General features: G+C 47.1%; 1 protein-coding gene across 1 annotated transcript; it reads left to right on the top strand.

The window, feature by feature from the left end:
• Window positions 1–320: 320 nt before the first annotated feature.
• Window positions 321–21,277, top strand: LOC122923420 (zinc finger protein 2 homolog). The gene is made up of 4 exons (XM_044274228.1): window positions 321–359; window positions 17,993–18,111; window positions 18,210–18,329; window positions 18,611–21,277. Exons 2-4 carry the CDS (start codon window positions 18,042–18,044, stop codon window positions 20,671–20,673), a joined length of 2,253 nt encoding a protein of 750 aa, XP_044130163.1. The 5' UTR covers window positions 321–359; window positions 17,993–18,041; the 3' UTR covers window positions 20,674–21,277.
• Window positions 21,278–21,832: the final 555 nt, after the last annotated feature.

Raw genomic sequence — 21,832 nt, 5'->3', positions numbered from 1 at the left:
TTCCTGGTCTCGCTATTCTTTCTGAGGCTGTTGCATTCTGGGACTTGTAGTCTTTTAGGCTCCTCCATTGTCTTTTGCCCCCTGTTCTACAAACTACTTGTCCCGGCGGTCTGTGCGGCCGCAGGCAGCCTGTCAGGACGCGCTGCGCGGTGCTTTCTGGGAGTTGTAGTCACAATGAATGAGCTGTGCCTGAAATCAGGGGGAGGTGGACTACAGATCCCAGGAAGCAGCGCTGCTCCCTATGTCCTGTGCGGAGTCCCAGCTGTAATCCTGGACTGCTTGTGAGGTGAGAGGGGCCCCAGGAGGTGGGGGGGCTGAGGGCAGGGTGCCCATCAGGGGTTGTCACCAGTGAGGCCCAGGTAAGTGGCTGTAATCCTGTGGGGACAGTGTGACCTGAGACATATGGAGGGTGCGCTGTGCTGCATGGCAAAAGTCAGGTGACCACGGTGTGTCAGAGGTGCGTCTAACCCCCCGGGCCACGACTAACCCCCCCTCACCCCCCGCCACGACTAACCCCCTCACCCCCCGCCACGACTAACCCCCCCCTCACCCCCCGCCACGACTAACCCCCCCTCACCCCCCGCCACGACTAACCCCCTCACCCCCCGCCACGACTCACCCCCGGGCCACGACTAACCCCCCCTCACCCCCCGCCACGACTAACCCCCCTCACCCCCCGCCACGACTAACCCCGTGACCCCCCGGGCCACGACTAACCCCCCTCACCCCCGGGCCACGACTAACCCCCCTCACCCCCGGGCCACGACTAACCCCCCCTCACCCCCGGGCCACGACTAACCCCCCCTCACCCCCGGGCCACGACTAACCCCCCCTCACCCCCGGGCCACGACTAACCCCCCCTCACCCCCGGGCCATGACTAACCACCCCTCACCCCCCGCCACGACTAACCCCCCCTCACCCCCCCGCCACGACTAACCCCCCTCACCCCCCCGCCACGACTAACCCCCCTCACCCCCCGGCCACGACTAACCCCCCTCACCCCCCCCCCCCCGCCACGACTAACCCCCCTCACCCCCGGCCACGTCTTACCCCCGGGCCACGACTAACCCCCTCACCCCCGGGCCATGACTAACCCCCCTCACCCCCCCGCCACGACTAACCCCCCCTCACCCCCCCGCCACGACTAACTCCCCTCACCCCCTGGCCACGTCTCACCCCCGGCTAAGGCTAACCCCCTCGCCCCCCGGCCACATCTAACCCCCCTCACCCCCCGCCACGACTAACTCCCCACACCCCCCAGCCACGTCTCACCCCGGGCCACGACTAACTCCCCTCACCCCCGGCCACGTCTCACCCCGGGCCACGACTAACCCCCCTCACCCCCCCCCCCCGCCACGACTAACCCCCCTCACCCCCCCGCCACGACTAACCCCCCTCACCCCCCCGCCACGACTAACCCCCCTCACCCCCCGCCACGACTAACTCCCCTCACCCCGACCACGTCTCACCCCGGGCCACGACTAACCCCCTCATCCCCTCCGCCACGAATAATCCCCCTCATCCCCCCCCGCCACGACTAACCCCCCTCATCCCCCGCCACATCTCACCCCGGGCCACGACTAACTCCCCGGCCACGTCTCACCCCAGGCCACGACTAACCCCCTTCACCCCCTGGCCACGTCTAACCCCTTCACCCCCGGGCCATGACTAACCCCCCCCCCTCACCCCCGGGCCACTGACTAACCCCCCCCTCACCCCCGGGCCACGACTAACCCCCCCTCACCCCCTGGGCCACGACTAACCCCCCCTCACCCCTGGGCCACGACTAACCCCCCCCTCACCCCCGGGCCACGACTACCCCCCCTTACCCCCGGGCCACGACTACGTCGGCACGGCCGCTGTAGACTGGAATATGGATAGACCTAGAGGAGCCGCTCCGAAACCGCGAGTCACAGAGGATAGCGCGTTCCAGAGTCAGCCTTCACTAATGGGATCCGGTGTCCAAGGCGGAGAACGTGGCGGGTTCCAGTGACTGCCGGGGGACAATCGTACGGCGCCGTGAGAGAGAGCGTGGCCAGAAGGTAAAGATGTAGCGGAATTCAAGGGGCAGGCGCATGTGCCCGGAGGACGCCATTATAACCGGATAAACCGTGTGCCCGGAGGACGCCATTATAACCGGATAAACCGTGTGCCCGGAGGACGCCATTATAACCGGATAAACTGCGTGCCCGGAGGACGCCGATATAACCGGATAAACTGCGTGCCTGGAGGACGCCATTATAACCGGATAAACCGTGTGCCCGGAGGACGCCATTATAACCGGATAAACTGCGTGCCCGGAGGACGCCATTATAACCGGATAAACTGCGTGCCCGGAGGACGCCGATATAACCGGATAAACTGCGTGCCTGGAGGACGCCATTATAACCGGATAAACTACGTGCCCGGAGGACGCCATTATAACCGGATAAACAGTGTGCCCGGAGGACGCCATTATAACCGGATAAACTGCGTGCCCGGAGGACGCCATTATAACCGGATAAACTGCGTGCCCGGAGGACGCCGATATAACCGGATAAACTGCGTGCCCGGAGGACGCCATTATAACCGGATAAACTGCGTGCCCGGAGGACGCCGATATAACCGGATAAACTGCGTGCCTGGAGGACGCCATTATAACCGGATAAACTACGTGCCCGGAGGACGCCATTATAACCGGATAAACAGTGTGCCCGGAGGACGCCATTATAACCGGATAAACCGCGTGGCCGGAGGACGCCATTATAACCGGATAAACCGTGTGCCCGGAGGACGCCATTATAACTGGATAAACCGTGTGCCCGGAGGATGCCATTATAACCGGATAAACCGTGTGCCCGGAGGATGCCATTATAACCGGATAAACCGTGTGCCCGGAGGACGCCATTATAACCGGATAAACCGTGTGCCCGGAGGATGCCATTATAACCGGATAAACCGTGTGCCCGGAGGATGCCATTATAACCGGATAAACCGTGTGCCCGGAGGACGCCATTATAACCGGATAAACCGTGTGCCCGGAGGACGCCATTATAACTGGATAAACTGCGTGCCCGGAGGACGCCATTATAACTGGATAAACTGCGTGCCCGGAGGACGCCATTATAACCGGATAAACTGCGTGCCCGGAGGACGCCATTATAACCGGATAAACCGTGTGCCCGGAGGACGCCATTATAACCGGATAAACCGTGTGCCCGGAGGACGCCATTATAACCGGATAAACCGTGTGCCCGGAGGACGCCATTATAACCGGATAAACCGTGTGCCCGGAGGACGCCATTATAACCGGATAAACCGTGTGCCCGGAGGACGCCATTATAACCGGATAAACCGTGTGCCCGGAGGACGCCATTATAACCGGATAAACCGTGTGCCCGGAGGACGCCATTATAACCGGATAAACCGTGTGCCCGGAGGACGCCATTATAACCGGATAAACCGTGTGCCCGGAGGACGCCATTATAACCGGATAAACCGTGTGCCCGGAGGACGCCATTATAACCGGATAAACCGTGTGCCCGGAGGACGCCATTATAACCGGATAAACCGTGTGCCCGGAGGACGCCATTATAACCGGATAAACCGTGTCTCCTGGGCACGGCCCTCTTCAGATCACTTACAGATTGCGAGTGCATCTCCTGGGCACGGCCCTCTTCAGATCAGCCCACAGACTGCGAGGGCGTCTCCTAGGCACGGCCCTCTTCAGATCAGCCCACAGATTGCGAGTGCATCTCCTGGGCACGGCCCTCTTCAGATCAGCCCACAGACTGCGAGGGCATCTCCTGGGCACGGCCCTCTTCAGATCACCCCACAGATTTTCAGTCAGATTCAGGTCTGGGCTCTGGCTGGGCCATTTCAAAACTGTAATCTTCTTCTGGTGAAGCCATTCCTTTGCTGATTTGGATGTCTGCTTTGGGTCGTTGTCCTGCTGAAAGGTGAAGTTCCTCTTCATGTTCAGCTTTCTAGCAGAAGCCTGAAGGTTTTGTGCCAATATTGACCGGTATTTGGGACTGTTCAGAATTCCCTCCAGCTTAACTAAGGCCCCAGTTCCAGCTGAAGAAGACCAGCCCCTTGGCATGATGCTGCCCCCACCATGCTTCACTGTGGGGCTGGGGTTCTTCTGGTGATGTGCAGTGTTGTTTTTGGGCCAAACATATCTTTTGGAATTAAAAACTACAAAGGGGCTTATTAAGCCCCCCTATATATCATAGAGAGAGGCTCTATATGTGGAGACATAGATTAAAGGGTATATATGGTGTAGAGCCACATGAATAAAGAATATGTATAAAAAAGGATTGGCATACAGTTACGACAATAAAATCAGTAGAGGACAACTACTGCGGTCTTCAATAAAGGAAAATACACAGAAACTTGTGTGCTACTCACGTCACCAGGGATGGTGGTGCAAGATGAGCTCAAGACACTTGACCCTCACTCGCCGAGATCGCCTATAGGATGGTAGTCCCTTCGTCGTCCTATTGATAGATGACTCGATGGACTTCAAAAGTAATACGAGGTGACTTTTAATGAAACTAGCTTGACGCGTTTCGGGGCAATCAAAAACTCCTTCCTTAGCCAGCTATTGCACAGCGGTGGTGACCAGTGTGATCAAGTGTCTTGAGCTCATCTTGCACCACCCTCCCTGGTGACGTGAGTAGCACACAGGTTTGTGTGTATTTTCCTATATTGAAGACCGCAGTAGTTGTCCTCTACTGATTTTATTGTCGTAACTGTATGCCAATCCATGTATACACTCACCTAAAGAATTATTAGGAACACCATACTAATACGGTGTTGGACCCCCTTTTGCCTTCAGAACTGCCTTAATTCTACGTGGCATTGATTCCACAAGGTGCTGATAGCATTCTTTAGAAATGTTGGCCCATATTGATAGGATAGCATCTTGCAGTTGATGGAGATTTGAGGGATGCACATACAGGGCACGAAGCTCCCGTTCCACCACATCCCAAAGATGCTCTATTGGGTTGAGATCTGGTGACTGTGGGGCCATTTTAGTACAGTGAACTCATTGTCATGTTCAAGAAACCAATTTGAAATGATTCGAGCTTTGTGACATGGTGCATTATCCTGCTGGAAGTAGCCATCAGAGGATGGGTACATGGTGGTCATGAAGGGATGGACATGGTCAGAAACAATGCTCAGGTAGCCCGTGGCATTTTAACGATGGCCAATTGGCACTAAGGGGCCTAAAGTGTGCCCAGAAAACATCCCCCACACCATTACACCACCACCACCAGCCTGCACAGTGGTAACAAGGCATGATGGATACATGTTCTCATTCTGTTTACGCCAAATTCGGACTCTACCATTTGAATGTCTCAACAGAAATCGAGACTCATCAGACCAGGCAACATTTTTCCAGTCTTCAACAGTCCAGTTTTGGTGAGCTCGTGCAAATTGTAGCCTCTTTTTCCTATTTGTAGTGGAGATGAGTGGTACCCGGTGGGGTCTTCTGCTGTTGTAGCCCACCTTTCTTTCCCATTCTGACATTCAGTTTGGAGTTCAGGAGATTGTCTTGACCAGGACCACAACCCTACATGCATCGAAGCAACTGCCATGTGATTGGTTGACTAGATAATCGCATTAACGAGAAATAGAACAGGTGTTCCTAATAATTCTTTAGGTGAGTGTATATAATATAGATGTATTGTAATGCATTGCACAGGGGATCAGATCCCAGAGTGGGACAGAAATAGAGTTTAAAAAAAGCAAAAACAAAAATAGTTTTTAATAAAAAAAAATATATATATATTTTTTTACGGTCTTACATAACAGCCGCTCTAACCTCAATAGGCCTCTCACTGCTGAAGATCTGTCTAGTGTATCTGGGGCTTTTGAGCCTGCTACACCTTCCCGGTGCATCTGGGGACACGAGCTGCGGTTGTGAGGTCTTTTGCTCCCAGACAAGAACCTTCTGGAATTGCGGGACTAAGGAGGGTGACCTGAAGCACGACCAGACCCAGTCTTAATAGCGAACACTGCCGATCATCAGACCACATTGCCTGTGGTACTACCACGTGGACAACTGCCTGGAAGTTCCAGCTCTCACCTGCTACAGTCGGAGTCTCCGCCGCTGCTCATCTCCTTAGTTGCTCCTGTAGAGAGAACAACATACAGTAGCCAAGACGCCTTGAGGTGGAGGAACCGGGGGAATCTAGACCACATGGGCTGCAGTAAGTCTCTCTATATACCCCACTATCATAGTTGCACCTCTGCCTGAAACTCATTTTAGGCGTGACTTTTGAATCTCACTTCCAACCCCCACCATCCTCCGTAGAAGCATAGCTCCAATTTTTCTTGACTTCGGTACAGCCCACTCTGCATCAATATCCCAGAGTTGCATCAACCTTAACATAAGGACATAGTCCTAATTTTTCTTGTGGCACTCCTCTACTACTAATTTCTACTACCTGTGTACCCACAGGCTCTGAATGTGATCATAAAATGAGGTCCCAAGAGACCCAACATCTCTTTAGCTTTCAGCCAAAGATAAAATGGTGAAAATAGGGAACACTAATATCAATTCACAAAAATCCACTTCTACACAAGGCGAGATGGACAAATACATGACAAAAAGAATTCCAATGCTGTTCTCCAGAAGAAGTCTACACCATCCAAAGAAGCTCTTCTTGGAGCTCAAGCAGATACTGGAGAGGACTCTGATAGCGAATTGGATGTCCCTCCCTATCTCCTGCTCATTTCTACAAAAATACTTAGATAAAGCACTTGCAAAAGCTCGTGACCCCTTTCAAAAGACTTGAAACAGATAGGGGTTAGTGTTAACCAGCTAGAGATGTCATATGCTGACATATGTGAATACAGTTCAGCTGTCACGGCCAAAATGTCGTCTTACCAAAACTACCTTAATGCTGCCTTTGATGCCATAGAAGACCAAGAAAATAGAAGCCGCAGGAACAATTTGAGAATAAAAGGTCTTCCAGAATCAGTTATACCAACAGCACTACACTCAACAGTCCTGCAAATCTTCAGCTCTTTCTTGGGAGTCTCTTATACTGAGGACCTCATAATAGAACGTGTTCATAGGGCGTTACGGAGAAAACCTAAAGAATCGGAGCCTCCGAGGGATATTGTTTGTTGCCTTCTCAATTATAAAGTGAAAGAGGAAATATTACGTCGCTTTAGATCCTCTTCCCAAATTTAATATGCAGATGCCCAAATACACATCTATCAGGATTTGTCCCCACAAACACTACAAAAGAGAAGAATCCTGAAACCCTTAATGGAAGCTCTCAGTGCTAGGAGGATCTAATACAGCTGGAAATTTCCTTTTGGCCTTATGTTCACATTACGTTTGGGAATAAACAGTTTCTGATCCGAACAGTGACTGACCTTCCAGGAATCTACAAAGCCTTAGAGCTACCAGACCTGCAAATCCCTGACTGGGCGGTGGTGAACGTCCTGGAAGATTTACCACACATTCAGCCCCCCACTCCTTGGGAAGAAGTGATACAAGGACGATCTGGGAAGTCCAAGAAGAGAGATGGGAGACGGACACCAGGCAGTGCCACTTCAGATAACACCTGAAACGCTGTGTTAATATTAAGGACTCTCCTTCCAATTTTTAGTACCCTGATTTGATGGAGTTCAGATAACACCTGAAATGCTATGTTAACATTAAGGTTACTCCTCTCATTATAGGTACCCTGATTAGACAGAGCTCTCTGATTTATTACACTCTCCTCACCTCTATCTCTTATTGCTGTATTCCACTCAGCCCTCTTGAACACGACTTTGCTCTTTTCTCTATCCCTTACTAGAGCAAGCTCCTATTTGGGCTTTGGACCGTGGCCGGCCCAAGCCCCTTCTCTAAGACACCCCTCCATATTCTTACTTCTCCTCAAGACTCCCCTCTAATGCACCATGCACTTGGGCTACCGCTCCTCTGGAATATTTATTGAATTACCAATCAACTCTACCTCTATCCCCAAATAACTACATGTTACAAAACTGTTAGTTACACTGTGTGCAGTTAAGTGCTATTTTGCCTCCCAGCTCTGTTTTCAGCCATTCGCATGGTCCGGCACGAGTCCTTTGTGTTGGGCATGGGTAGCCGCCATTTCGGGACCTTGCACGTGGTCGCGGCCGTCCTACGCCCGAACAGCAGTGGTTGCCAGCAGTCGCCTGGATCTAAGGGCGGATGCGCAGACAGGCGAGCACCGCTGAGTCCTCCAGGACAGCGTAGATTCGTGCTGGGGCTGCCGACCGGCCGTTCAGTGGAAGGACTAAACCTTGCATGGGGATTCCGGCGGACACCGAGGTGGCTGTGGGGGGGCAGGGGTTTTGTGGGGTTTTGGGCGCACAAGCGGAGACCGGCCGCAGGACCAAAGCTTGGGGAACCATTTTCGGCTGAAAAGTCTGTGCGGTCGGTCAGGACTTCAGGGACCCATTACTCCCGAACCCTTGGACCGACGGAGCCGGATTTTGGATATGTTGTTCCCCTACACCAGGACTGTCTGAGGATACCGAATGTAAAGATGTACCCCCTGGTTTTGGGGTACATCCAGAACTTGGGTAACATTGTGTGTGGGTTGATTATGTTAAAGGCTTATCTGAGGGCAGGAGACGTGGGGGCTGTACCAGACATGTAATTGTGTATTGTGGTAATCATGTAAATGTAGCCCTTTCCAGGGCAGGATTGCATAAAAGGAGACCCCGGGTCAATAAACATCAGTCTTGCTTAACCTTCAAATCGCAGCCTCGACTCGTTTGTGGAGGGGGGAAGGATTATCCTAGCTGAAAGATCGTTACCGGGATTGTTCTACATTTACAGGATCCTTCTGGATATCGCGACGAAGCGGCTCCTCTCTCTCTCCCTAAACCGAAATCCAGACTATCCAAGCGGTCCAGCTCCCAGCTAGCCGGGGAGTAACCGTAACACTACACTTCTCCTAAATCTTCTGTCTGTACCTTTCACACCCTTTACCTCATTACCTATATAACACCATATACACTAGACCAGTTGGGTCTCACTTGCTGGAGCATCTATAATTGAAATGTCTCCGGTTGTACCTGTTTATCCTACACCCTTGAGGTGTATTGCACACCTTAACATTAGCACTACACTATTTTTGTGGTTGCCACAACTATACTTGATTTACGTTATCTTTGTTGCTGTACTGCACTTGTTATGCATTTATATCCCATGTTCTCCCCCCCCCCCTTCTCCTTGTCTTTTCCTTCCCCCCCTCCATTACTGATACCTACCGGATACTGCAATTAATGGTCTCCCTCTTTCCAGTCTACCAATGACACACTTTAATATTGTTTCACATATGTGAGAGGTATGAACTCCCCATCTAAAAAGAGCACAGGTAATGTACTTTCTTTAAAAAAAAAATAATCCGATAGATGCTTACCGCAGGAAACGCACTTTAAGAAAAGGAACATTCCAAACATGAATAGACTACATTTTTCCTTGTGGTTTCATGCTAGCTCTGACAGTGGAGCATCAAGAGGTGTGAGTATAGGGTTTAGCAAGCATGTCTCCTTTTCGGTAGCAGATAAATGTGTAGACCCAGACGGCCGCTACCTTTTCATTAAAGGGAAGATATGTAATTCCATGTTCACTATAGGGAACATTTAGGCATCCAATAAGGCGCAGATTCCTTCGCTTACTAAGACTTTGGAAAAGCTATTACACTTCACAGAGGGGACCTTAGTCCTTGGAGGAAATTTTAATGTTGCACTGAATCCACTCATTGACACTTTTAACAGTAGATCGGCTATTCGATTTCGGGCATTGGCCGAAATCGGTTATACAAAAATGGTTATACAAAAATAACTTTCTGCCCATGTTACAAGAGATTTCCATTCAATACTGTCACTCCGCAGACATCAAAACACAGGTCCTCGCAGACCACTCCGTGGTCGAAATAACCTATACAATTCCCTTGTCTCCTGCTCCCTCCAGATGCTGGAGACTGAATGACCTTCTGCTAAAATCCCCCCAAAATGTCCAAAAAATCTGACGACTTCGAACGAAACGATAATGGGGGGTTTCTATACAGACACTATGGGAAGCTCACATATCACAGGAGAATTTATTTCTCTTTCAGCATATGTAGATAAGCAAAAATCCCAAAAAATAACGAATTTACAGCAAAAGATATCGCAGCTAGAGTGTCTGCTTAAAAAATCCCTGATAGCCTCTCATTTAAAAGAATTAACATCGTTACGGGATGAACTTAAAAATACCCTTAATCTTTGCTTTGCCAAAGCTTATCTTTATGCGAAATATAAACACTATGCTCATGGCGACAAGCCAACTAGATTCATGCTAGCACAGGCGAAGACAAACAAATCTTTCATTACTAGCCTTAAAAACTCTTTGGGTGTTCTATTACATAAGACAGAAGATATAGCAAAGGAATTTAGTATTTTCTATGTGCAACTATATAATTTTAAAACATCCCGCGACATGGTAGATCCTCACCTTAAAAAAGATCTAGTGGTCAACTTCCTTTCTACATTCTCTCCCGCAAATCATCTCTACACAGTCCCATCAGTTGTGTTCCAATATCTCCCACCAAGAAATTAAAGACGCTATTGCCTCGACACCCAAAAATAAATGCCCCGGTCCAGACGGCCTGTCCTCATTCTTCTACACTACATATTCAGATGTCTTGCTCAAACATCTTAGTAAGCAGTACAACGCTGCATTTGATGGCACTGCCTTTCATAAACAAACTCTGATGGCCAGAATATCTATTATTCATCAAAAGGGGAAGGATCTGGCACTTTGTAGCAATTATTGTCCTATATCTTTGCTCAACGTAGATCTCAAACTTTTTGCGAAAATTCTGGCTAAGAGACTGCAGCAGATTCTCCCTTCCCTTATTTCTCCGGATCAGGTGGGATTTGTCCCGGGCAGAGAAGGGAAAGATAATATTTATAGAGTTCTTCAACTAATCACATATGCCCAACAATCCAATAATCCGCTAATTCTACTAAGCACAGACGCCAAAAAGGTATTCGACTGGGTGGATTAGATATATCTGAGGTCTTCTTTGATGGCATTTGGTATCCACCCACCTTTGTCGAAGCCATTTTTACTTTGTACCAAAACCCCACTGCCAGTGTGAGGGTGAATGAGGTGCTGTCGCCCGTGTTCTCTAATGGCACCAGACAAGGGTGTCCATTGTTTCCTTTATTATTTGTGCTTACGATGGAGACCTTATTGTAGAAAATAAGACTGGACCCCCGTATTAAAGGCATCTTCTGTAAGGGTAGGGAGCACAAGGCGGCAGCATATGCTGATGATCTATTATTAATGCTGACTAACCCATCTGTCTCACGCCCAGTAATCAAGCTTTTATTTAATGACTTTGGTAAAGTATCAAATTTTAAGGTGAACATGAGCAAGTCGCAGGCCTTAAATATCTCTCTCCCCAAACGACAGTCCTCTATACTCGCAAATACCTCACTATTTGACTGGTCTCAACATTTTATTATGTTATTTGGTGTTAAGATCTCCACGGAACCTAGCCACCTATACAAAAATAACTTTCTGCCCATGTTACAAGAGATTTCCAAAATATGAACCTCCCGGCCTACCCCATGCATCTCGTGGTTTGGTTGTAAAAATATAGCAAAATGTCTCATATGGCTGAAGGTAACCTACCTGCTGCAAGCTTTGCCCATATATATATCCCTAATACCTTCTATACTAAGCTGAACCAGATCTTTTCCAAATATATATGGAATTTTAAGAAACTGAGAATAAAATATGCTACACTACAACTCCAGAAAAAATATGGTGGAATAGACCTTCCTGCACCTCGAATTTTTGTCAAAGCTGTGCATCTGTATAGAGTAGTAGATTGGATTAGAAAACCACCTCACAAACTTTGGGTTCCCATTGTAGAGGACATTTTACAATTCCCACTGCAGCACGCCAGACCTGCAGGGTATTGCGATAGTGAGGTCACAGTTATGGGCAATGGAGGGTTACTCACTTTTTGGAGGAGAACCCTGGGGAGGCATGCGGCAGTGAAGGAGAGGTAGACACAAGTTCCTCTGGGGCACACTCTGGATGTAGGAACCAGGCCTGATGGTGGATGAGGTGCCCTGGATGTTGCAGGTATTTTGAGTGCCTGGGACAAGGTCCCTTTAAGGATTGTGACCCCAGTGCCTGTAACGGTGGCACACTCATTTGTAGGAGTAGTAATGGAGGTACACAGCTGGTATGGTAAACCAAACGTTGCTTTTACTTGGTAACAGTCCAACTTTGTACAGACAGTTGATTATGCAGTCCCTTATATCATAGATGCCACAGCAGGTTTACTTCTCAATATGGCAGGTAATAAACATGCAAGATACTTGGAGGGTAAACGGTTAATGCTTTGCAGACAAGGCTGCACTATCCCCACAGCTATTGTGGCTGGCTGGATCCCAAGGCCTGGATGCCTAAATGCTGGCTTTAATCCTTGGTAATACATCTTCCTCCCATATTGACCCTTGCTTCTATTTTGTAGTACCTCTGCCTCTCAGCTTACTTCTCTGAGCTGGTTGTACTGTTCCTGTTGTGAGGGAAGCTGCAGGTTTCTCCCAGGAGGTCCATCCCTACTACTGGGGTTACTTCTTCTGTGCTTGTTGGGTTACTGGTCTCCAGGCAGGCTGTACTCCTTCACTAGCCTCCTGGGGCAACTAGAAGCCTGGACTATCCAGCTGCATGTCAGGAGGAGGCCCTCAGCATATCTTGGGCTGGTGCCTTCTAACTTCTGTCTCCACAGACTCCTGACTATGACCTAACCCCTCCCTGTCTGGGCCTGGACATTTATACTAGGGGCTCCCTATCTCCCTCTAGTGTCTAGGATGTCTAACTACACCCCCAATAGGCCTGCTGAGCATGTGACAGGGGAATCAACACATGTAAAAACACATTAAATGCATATAGGAATATAACATCACTGTCCCTTGTGAGCAGAAGTGACACGTGACCCAATTAACCCTTGTGTAGTGCCCACTCCTACCTAGTGGGACACTACACCACTACGTCACATTATTTTTTCCAATCCAGCGACCCTAACACCCTGTATAATAAATAATATCGTCTCTGAAACCCGAAGAATATGGAACATGAAGGAAGTAAGGTCATTGTGCTCTCCTTTTCAACCCTCTACTCAAGGTTAAGGATTTATTATATAGAACTGATGTTGAACACAATACTATAATACCAAAGGAGATTAAACCTAATTGTTCTACCATTGATTTGATTTTAGTAGATAGGACGCTCCCCTCTGACTGAGCAACTCGGTTGTACATTCATTATCCCCGTTATTGTACAATAAACTAACTCGCTCTTACAAGGTGTCTTACAGAGATCAGTAACAAACTTTGAATCCATCATATCACAACTTAAAACTGCAGAAAGTAGTGTCGACTATTAGTAAACCATTGCTAACCACCCTCCTTAGAGAAACTCCCCTTCATTAACGCTTGGGAGACAAAAAAATTCAGAAGAAGACTTGTGTAAACTTTTCTTAGCCCCCAAGCCATCTTCTAAATGCATAAGAATGCAAGAGTCTGGATATAAAACCCTAACTAGATGGCGTCTAACCCCAGTAACACTGAGTAACTATAACTCTAATTATAACCCTAATTGTTGGAGGTGCGGACAACACATGGGCGTAGGCTTCCATCTGTGGTGGACATGCCCTCTCATTGCTACATACTGGTCTTTAGTCCTCCCTCAAATTAATACTATTGCAGGTACGAATCTCTTATTGCTTCCGGAGATTTGCCTATTACACTTATTTCCAGAGAAGCTTCCCATACACACACTGAAATTAGTCAAACGCCTAATGGCAGCTGCTAGAATCTTAGTTCCGACTTATTGGAAGTCGACCTCCCCTCCAACTCTTGAACAATGGTCGGGGAAGGTAGATTCTTTGTTCCGACTAGAGGAATTAGCAAGTTGGGAGACTAGGACTCGCGCCAGCTTCCTGAAGATCTGGTATCCTTGGGCAAAATTCAGACGCTTCCCTAATTACAAAAGAGACATACATGTCCTTTCAATCAATGCAATCTGCTGATTACCTCCTCACAGTAATGCAGTAATCCGTTGGTAAAGAGTGATAATGAAGTAGCTCTTATTTCCCCCCTCCCCACTTTCCTTTTCATTCCTCCCCTTTCCCCCTTTTAGAACATAATGTTCTGGATTAGTACTGTTATCCTCGTTTACTGAATAATGGTATATGTTGTCCACCTATCTAATTCCTCTTACAGAAAGTATTTTTACACTTCAATATCAAGCTGTCCTGTTTACAATATATATACCTCCTTTTCGGATTCTACAACCAGAATATATACTTCTGTTATTGATAACTCAAGATGTATACCTATAAAAAAATTATACCGATGTACCGCTCTTCTTGTCCTTTAACTATTTCACAATAAAAATAATTTTAAAAGGCGTATGTCCCACAAAACGTCACAAAAAATGAGCCCCTACTTAAGAAAATCTAAAAAAAAATTATAACTATATTAAAACTATAGCTCTCAGAACATGGAGACACTAAAACATCATTTTTTTGTTTCAAATATGTTATTATTGTTAAAGTGAAAAACTAAAAAAAAGTATACATATTAGGTATCGCTGCGTCCGTAACAACCAGCTCTAAAAATATCACATGACCTAAGCCCTCAGGTGAACACTGTAAAAAATAAAAACTGTGCCAGAAAAGCTTTTTTTTTTTTTTTTTTTTGGCAGCTAACATCACATAAAGTGCATCACCAAGCGAGCAAAACGGCATATGCCCCCCAATATAGTACCAATTAAACCGTCGCCTCATCCCGGAAAAAATTTGTACCTACATAAGACAATCGGTCAAAAAATAAAGCTTTGGCTCTCAGACTATAGAGACACTAAAACATCATTTTTTTTTGTTTAAAAAATGCTATTATTGTGTAAAACTTAAATAAATAAAAAGTATACAGTCGTGGCCAAAAGCTTTGAGAATGACACAAATATTAGTCTTCACAGAGTTTGCTGCTAAACTGCTGTTAGATCTTAGTCTCAGTTGTTTCTGTGATGCAGTGAAATATAATTCCTCGCACTTCATACGTTTCAGAGGCTTTTATCGACAATTACAGGACATTTATGCAGAGTCAGTATTTGCAGTGTTGGCCCTTCTTTTTCAGGACCTCTGCAATCTGACTGCGCATGCTCTCAATCAACTTCTGGGCCAATTCCTGACTGATACAACCCATTCTTTCATAATCACTTCTTGGAGTTTGTCAGAATTAGTGGGTTTTTGTTTGTCCACCCGCCTCTTGAGGATTGACCACAAGTTCTCAAGGGGATTAAGATCTGGGGAGTTTTCAGGCCATGGACCCAAAATGTCAGCGTTTTGGTCCCCGAGCCACTTAGTTGTCACTTTTGCCTTATGGCACGGTGCTCCATCGGGCTGGAAAATGCACTGTTCTTCACCAAACTGTTGTTGGATTGTTGGAAGAAGTTGCTGTTGGAGGGTGTTTTGGTGCCATTCTTTATTCATAGCTGTGTTTTTGGGCAAAATTGTGAGTGAGCCCACTCCCTTGGATGAGAAGCAACCCCACACATGAATGGTCTCAGGATGCTTTACTGGTGGCATGACACAGGACTGATGGTAGCGCTCACCTTTTCTTCTCCGGACAAGCCTTTTTCCTGATGCCCCAAACAATCAGAAAGAGGCTTCATCGGAGAATATGACTTTGCCCCAGTCCTCAGCCGTCCATTCACCATATTTTCTGCAGAAGATCTTCCTCTGATGTTTTTTTTGGGAGATAAGTGGCTTTTTTTCTGCCCTTCTTGACACCAGGCCATCTTCCAAAAGTCTTTGCCTCACTGTGCGTGCAGATGCGCTCACACCTGCCTGCTGCCATTCCTGAGCAAGCGCTGCACTGGTGGCACTCCGATCCCGCAGCTGAATCCTCTTTAGGAGACGATCCTGGCGCTTGCTGGACTTTCTTGGACACCCTGAATCCTTCTTAACAAGAATTGAACCTCTTTCCTTGAAGTTCTTGATGATCCTATAAATTGTTGATTGATGTGCAATCTTAGTAGCCACAATATCCTTGCCTGTGAAGCCATTTTTATGCAACGCAATGATGGCTGCACGCGTTTCTTTGCAGGTCACCATGGTTAACAATGGAAGAACAATGATTTCAAGCATCACCCTCCTTTTACCAGGTCAAGTCTGCCATTTTAACCCAATCAGCCTGACATAATGATCCCCAGCCTTGTGCTCGTCAACATTCTCACCTGAGTTACCAAGACAATTACTGAAATGATCTCAGCAGGTCCTTTAAGCAATAAAATGCACTGGAAAGTTTTTTTGGGGGATTAAGTTAATTTTCATGAAAAGAAGGACGATGCAATTCATCTGATCCCTCTTCATAACATTCTGGAGTAGATGCAAATAGCTATTATAAAAACTTTCGAATATTTATGTAATTCTCAAAACTTTTGGCCACGACTGTACATATTAGGTATTGCAACGTCTGTAACGATCTGCTCTATAAAAATGTCACATGACCTAACCCCTCAGTTGAACACTGTAAAAATAAATAAATAAAAACTGTGCCAAAACAACCAATTTTTTTGGTCACCTTGCCCTATAAAGTACGCAGAAAAGACCGGCACTCGAGTGCCGGTCTTTTCTGCGTATTAAGTGGGCTGTCTTTCCCTGACTTGAGCACCGGGACCTCTGGAACGAGGAGTGCCGTCTGTACTTCACTATATTTGCCCTATAAAGTGTAATAATGAATGATCAAGAAATCATATGTACCCAAAAATGGTACCAATAAAAACGTCAACTCTTCCTGCAAAAAATGAGCCCCTGCACAAGACGATCGGCAGAAAAATAAAAAAAATAAGGCCTTCAAAAAATAGAGACACAAAAATATTTTTCAAAAATGCTATTATTGTGTAAAGCTGAATTGAAAATGTGAAAATTTAGTATTTTTCTAAATTTTTGGTAAATTTGGGATTTTTTCATAAATAAAGGTGAAATATATTGACTCAAATTTATGACTATCATGAAGTACAATGTATCACGAGAAAACAATCTCAGAATGGCCTGGATAAATAAGTGTTCCAAAGCTATTACCACATAAAGTGACACATGTCAGATTTGCAAAAAAATGGCCTGGGCAGAAGAGCGAAAACTGGCCTGGGGTATAAGGGGTTAAAACAGCAGAAACACGGTGGCTAAAGACTGGACATCCATTACATACTGTATGTATGCCAAATTTCCAGAAAGGGTTAACCAGCATGGCCACCACCACATTCTGCCACATTTGTGGTTTGCACTTAGTAGGACCATCTTTTGTTTTCCAACAGTACCATAAACCTCTAGACGTTTTAAGGGCCTTCTGACCAAGAAGGAAGGTGATGAAGCGTTCGTCCTAGGGCATGGCCTCCACAACCACTTGACCCTCACCCAAATGAGAGGGTTTGTGATGAAGTGGATGCAGAGTGAAGGAAGTGCTGAGCACTTCTAGGAACTCCTTCAAGACTGCTGGAAAACCATTCCAGATGACAACCTCCTGAAGAATGTCATCAGTGAAAGGGTCCACTGTGAAGACTAAAAGATATTTTTGTCTCTTCTTCATTCCATATAGGAAGCTGGTCAATACAGGGACAAGGACTGTGGTGACTGATGCCATCAGACTCATTACTGCTCCATCTTGTGGTTACAGATGGAACTGCAAGTTCAAGTGTCATTGAAGGGTGGTCTCCTGGTGCATCTGCCACTGTTATCTGACCCTAACCTCCCACTTCTACGACTTAAAGTCCTTCTCACTCATGATTGTCATCTTAATGATGTGACATGGCCTCCGGACACTGCTCCAGCTTTGTTGTACCTGCACAGGTGGTGGGCGGAGGTTGTGTGCTGCTGTTTTCATGGTGTATGTATGTGATATCTGAAGCATTCAGATACTGACCACTAGTTTCCTCCACAGGAATCCTGTGACTCTGAGATCCCCAGGAGAGTTTGCATGGACGCTACGAATGATGGCCGAGGGTGTTCTGCAGGGACGGGATGATGGTGTGTTCGACCTTGACTTTCTCTCCTTCTTTGGTACGTTGGGGATGTCACACTGAACGGTTTGGAAACCAGAGAGCTTCCATCATGTTGCCCTCTGCACTCTTATATATGGTTATAATCTCTTCTTCCAGGTGCAGAGCCTCCGGTTATGCCGTCTGAGATGGCGCCAGGGTCCATGTTAGAAAGAGGAGTTCTGTCCTGTGCAAGCAACATGCAGACAACTGGTGGAGCTGCCGTACATGTCTCATCCGGTGAGTAGATGACCGTGGCGTACATTCCTTGTGGACTGTCCTGTGGTAATAATAGGGAGGGCAACCCTCATGTTTTAGCACCGCACCATTGGGGTCATATGTGTTTCTAGCTGCTATCTCTGAAGGATTTTGTAGACCTCCCAGCAGGTTAGTTTCTGGGATCTGCAAGCCCATTTGCAGTACTATTTCACGTTTGCATACTGTCTGAGGAGGATGGGAGTTGCAGTTTTGCTTGAGTTATAACCTGGATCTTTATATGATGTTTTGGTTGTGTGTTTCAGGTGGTGGCACGGTGGGCTCTGCTCAGCACGGACTGGGATCCTCTCAGTTAATGTCCCATGCGGTTCCATTGATGAATAACGACCTCTCCTCATGCTTTCCCCGAGACTCATCTTGGGGCGTGTGCAGTTCCAGTAATCTTCCCCAAGCTCCTACAAGCAACTTAATAGACAAAGTAAGCCAAGAAGAGCGCAGTCCTAGTGACATCACCAGCATCATCGCACATCTCCGCAGCCTCGCAACAGAAACCTCAAATAATTATTCCAAAGCCGAAGCAGAGAAATGTGGGTCAAAAACAAGTATGGAGGCTGAGAGCGCCGGCACTGACGATGGTTCTTGCAGCCCAGAAAATATGGAGACCACTGAGTCTGGCTTACAAGACGGCACACTTGGATCAAACTTTAAGAAGAAATCCAATGCAAAGATTTATATCTGTTCAGAATGTGGAAAAACGTGTCCTTGCCAGTCCGCATACGTCCGACATCAGAGGATTCACACCGGAGAGAAGCCCTACGCCTGTGCTGCCTGCGGCAAGAGCTTTATACAGGTGTCTGATTATAACAACCATGTCAGATCCCACACTGGAGAGAAACCCTACACCTGTGCTGAGTGCGGAAAGAGCTTTAGTCGGAGCACTTACCTGGTGACGCACTCTAGAACCCACACCAAAGAGAAGCCTTACACATGCAATGTGTGCAACAAGAGCTTCATCCAGCACTCACACCTCTCGTTGCATCTGCGAATCCACAGCGGGGAAAAGCCCTATATCTGTATTGAGTGTGGCAACAGCTTCAGCCGCAGTTCAACCCTGGTAAAACATAAGAAGTCCCATCGGAGGAAGACTCTGCACTTAAGTAAGAAACAAAGGGAGGATGATGTCCCTAAAAATTTCACACAAAACAACCCACCCACGTGGGGGACAGTTACAGACCAGGCAGAACCAGCAGAGTCTCCTCCAAGAGCTGAAACTCCACATGTCAAATCCGAAACAGATGACACATCAGGGTGTGATCAGCAAACGGCAAACTGTGGAAAACCTCATAAAGAGATAAAAAAAAACGCCCACAAACCTATACGAATCACCTTGGAAAAATACCTCATCTCCGATGGGATAGCGGGAGATGATCATCCACCTTTTCCACATCATAAGAAGTTTATATGGAAGAAAAAGTCACAGCAACCATGTAAGGACAATGATGACATTCCCAACTTAGAAAAAATTCACTCCTCAGCCAACGGTGTGCCCGAAACCGACATTGAAATGATAAGAGTGAACAGTCCCAAGACAGAGTACAACTTTTCACCATCTCAGGAAGTGAATGGAATAAGTGAGAATAGCGAGAACCTGAACCCAGAAGGACAGTCACTGCAGCCAGACCATGTGAGGGACAGTCCATTAGATGACCTTGAAGCTCCTTACTCTCCAGTAAATAGAAAGATTGCCAAGTTTGAGGAATTGGATTCTCAGTATTCATATCCTAGTAATGAGATTGTGGAATCCACGTACAGTAATGTGTTTACGGCCTCAGACAACATGTCGATTATTAACACTTCACAGAAACCACACAAAGGGTCCATGTTCATCTGCAGTTACTGTGGTAAGAGCTGTCCATGCAAATCAGCGTTTATCCGACACCAGAGAATTCACACAGGAGAGAAGCCCTACTCCTGTACTGACTGCGGTAAGAGCTTTATTCAGGTGTCTGATTATAACAACCACATCAGGTCCCACACGGGAGAGAAACCCTACACCTGTGCAGAGTGTGGGAAGAGCTTCAGTCGGAGCACCTACCTGGTGACTCACTGTAGAACTCACACCAAAGAGAAGCCTTACACCTGCAGAGAATGTGGCAAAAGCTTCATCCAGCATTCGCACCTCGCTATCCACCTGCGCATCCACAGTGGGGAGAAGCCATACTCTTGTAATGACTGCGGGAAGAGATTCAGTCGAAGTTCGACACTTGTTAAGCATCAGAAATCACATGGTAGAACTATTCCAGGTGGAGAGACTAACGTGCAAAGGTCCAGCAAGCCCAGGCCAGAGGGATCATCTACAAAAGTCTGAACCAGAACATCTTGCTGATCTCTGCTCTAAGGGTAGCAGCACTGCTTGGTCTATGGTTGACCTGTGGTGGTGGAAACGGCACTGTTCTTGGTGAGGATCTGACTGACTGGACTGTCCTTGTATATCTGCTGCTCGTTTGCAATCCCATCTGTTATTTCACAGAGTGTGTAAAGTGACTCTGAACACCACAGTGGTCAACTAAAATCACAGCAGTGTCTTCCAATGGCCAGTTTATTGGAGCTGTTATTGCTGATCATTGCTTCCAAAAGTGAGATTGTTGAGCTGGCGTTAGTCTGATCATCCAAATGGTAGTTCTGAACTGAATCTTATGTGATTGCCTTGTTTCCAGCTCATGGTTTATACCTGCACTGTCCAGAATGGGTGGGATTTATCAATAAGATGTATAAACCATGAATTTGGTGAAAATATCCAGATGGTGCATGTGTCAGTACAGTCTGCACAGCTTACAAGGCGTGCTAGAGAGTTTGCACACCTCAAGGCTGTCATACATCAGTTATTTGCTTTTCCTAAATGTGGAGCATAAGTCTTGACTGCGCTCCTTGGGTGTAGTGTCCAGAATGCAATAAATTTGGTGCATTTTGATTGGTTTCTCTCCATTGCTTTGTGTAATTGAGAGGATTTAACCAGAGTTGATTTTCCGATAAATGGTATTGACTTCCATCCTTTGTGCTGGATGCTGACTGACCCATATGTTGCACAGTCCATTCCTTTTGTCCATACCCTTAGCTTCCCACAACCCAGTGTTTCTTGGATCCAGTCCTCCACAGATTGTGTTCTCAGGACCAGGATGGCATTTCGGTCTGTGCATCAGGCATGATTACTGATTATTTCTCTATGGGAGATCCTGACCTGCTGGGTGAACTTGAGGACTGAGAAGCAATGCTTTAGGGTGCAGTTGGGTTCCAACTTCCATTTCTAATATTTAATTTAGTAAAACATTACAGAAACGCAAATAACTGGGGATGTGACCCCACTTCTGTTTTGTTGTTTTGCAAGACTCCTTAAGATCAGAGTGCGAGCCCAAAATACTCAGTACATGGTCTGAGGTAGTCTTGACTGTGTTTCACCAAGCCTCTTCCCCAATATGCTGGAGCACATACAGTATCTTAGTTGATTGGGTGACCATGTATGGAAATGG

This window comes from Bufo gargarizans, unplaced genomic scaffold, assembly GCF_014858855.1.
Source record: "Bufo gargarizans isolate SCDJY-AF-19 unplaced genomic scaffold, ASM1485885v1 original_scaffold_1589_pilon, whole genome shotgun sequence".
NCBI classification, from domain to species: Eukaryota; Metazoa; Chordata; class Amphibia; order Anura; family Bufonidae; genus Bufo; species Bufo gargarizans.
Note: the sequence above shows the minus strand (reverse complement) of the source record. Positions and strands in the feature narration are given on the sequence as shown.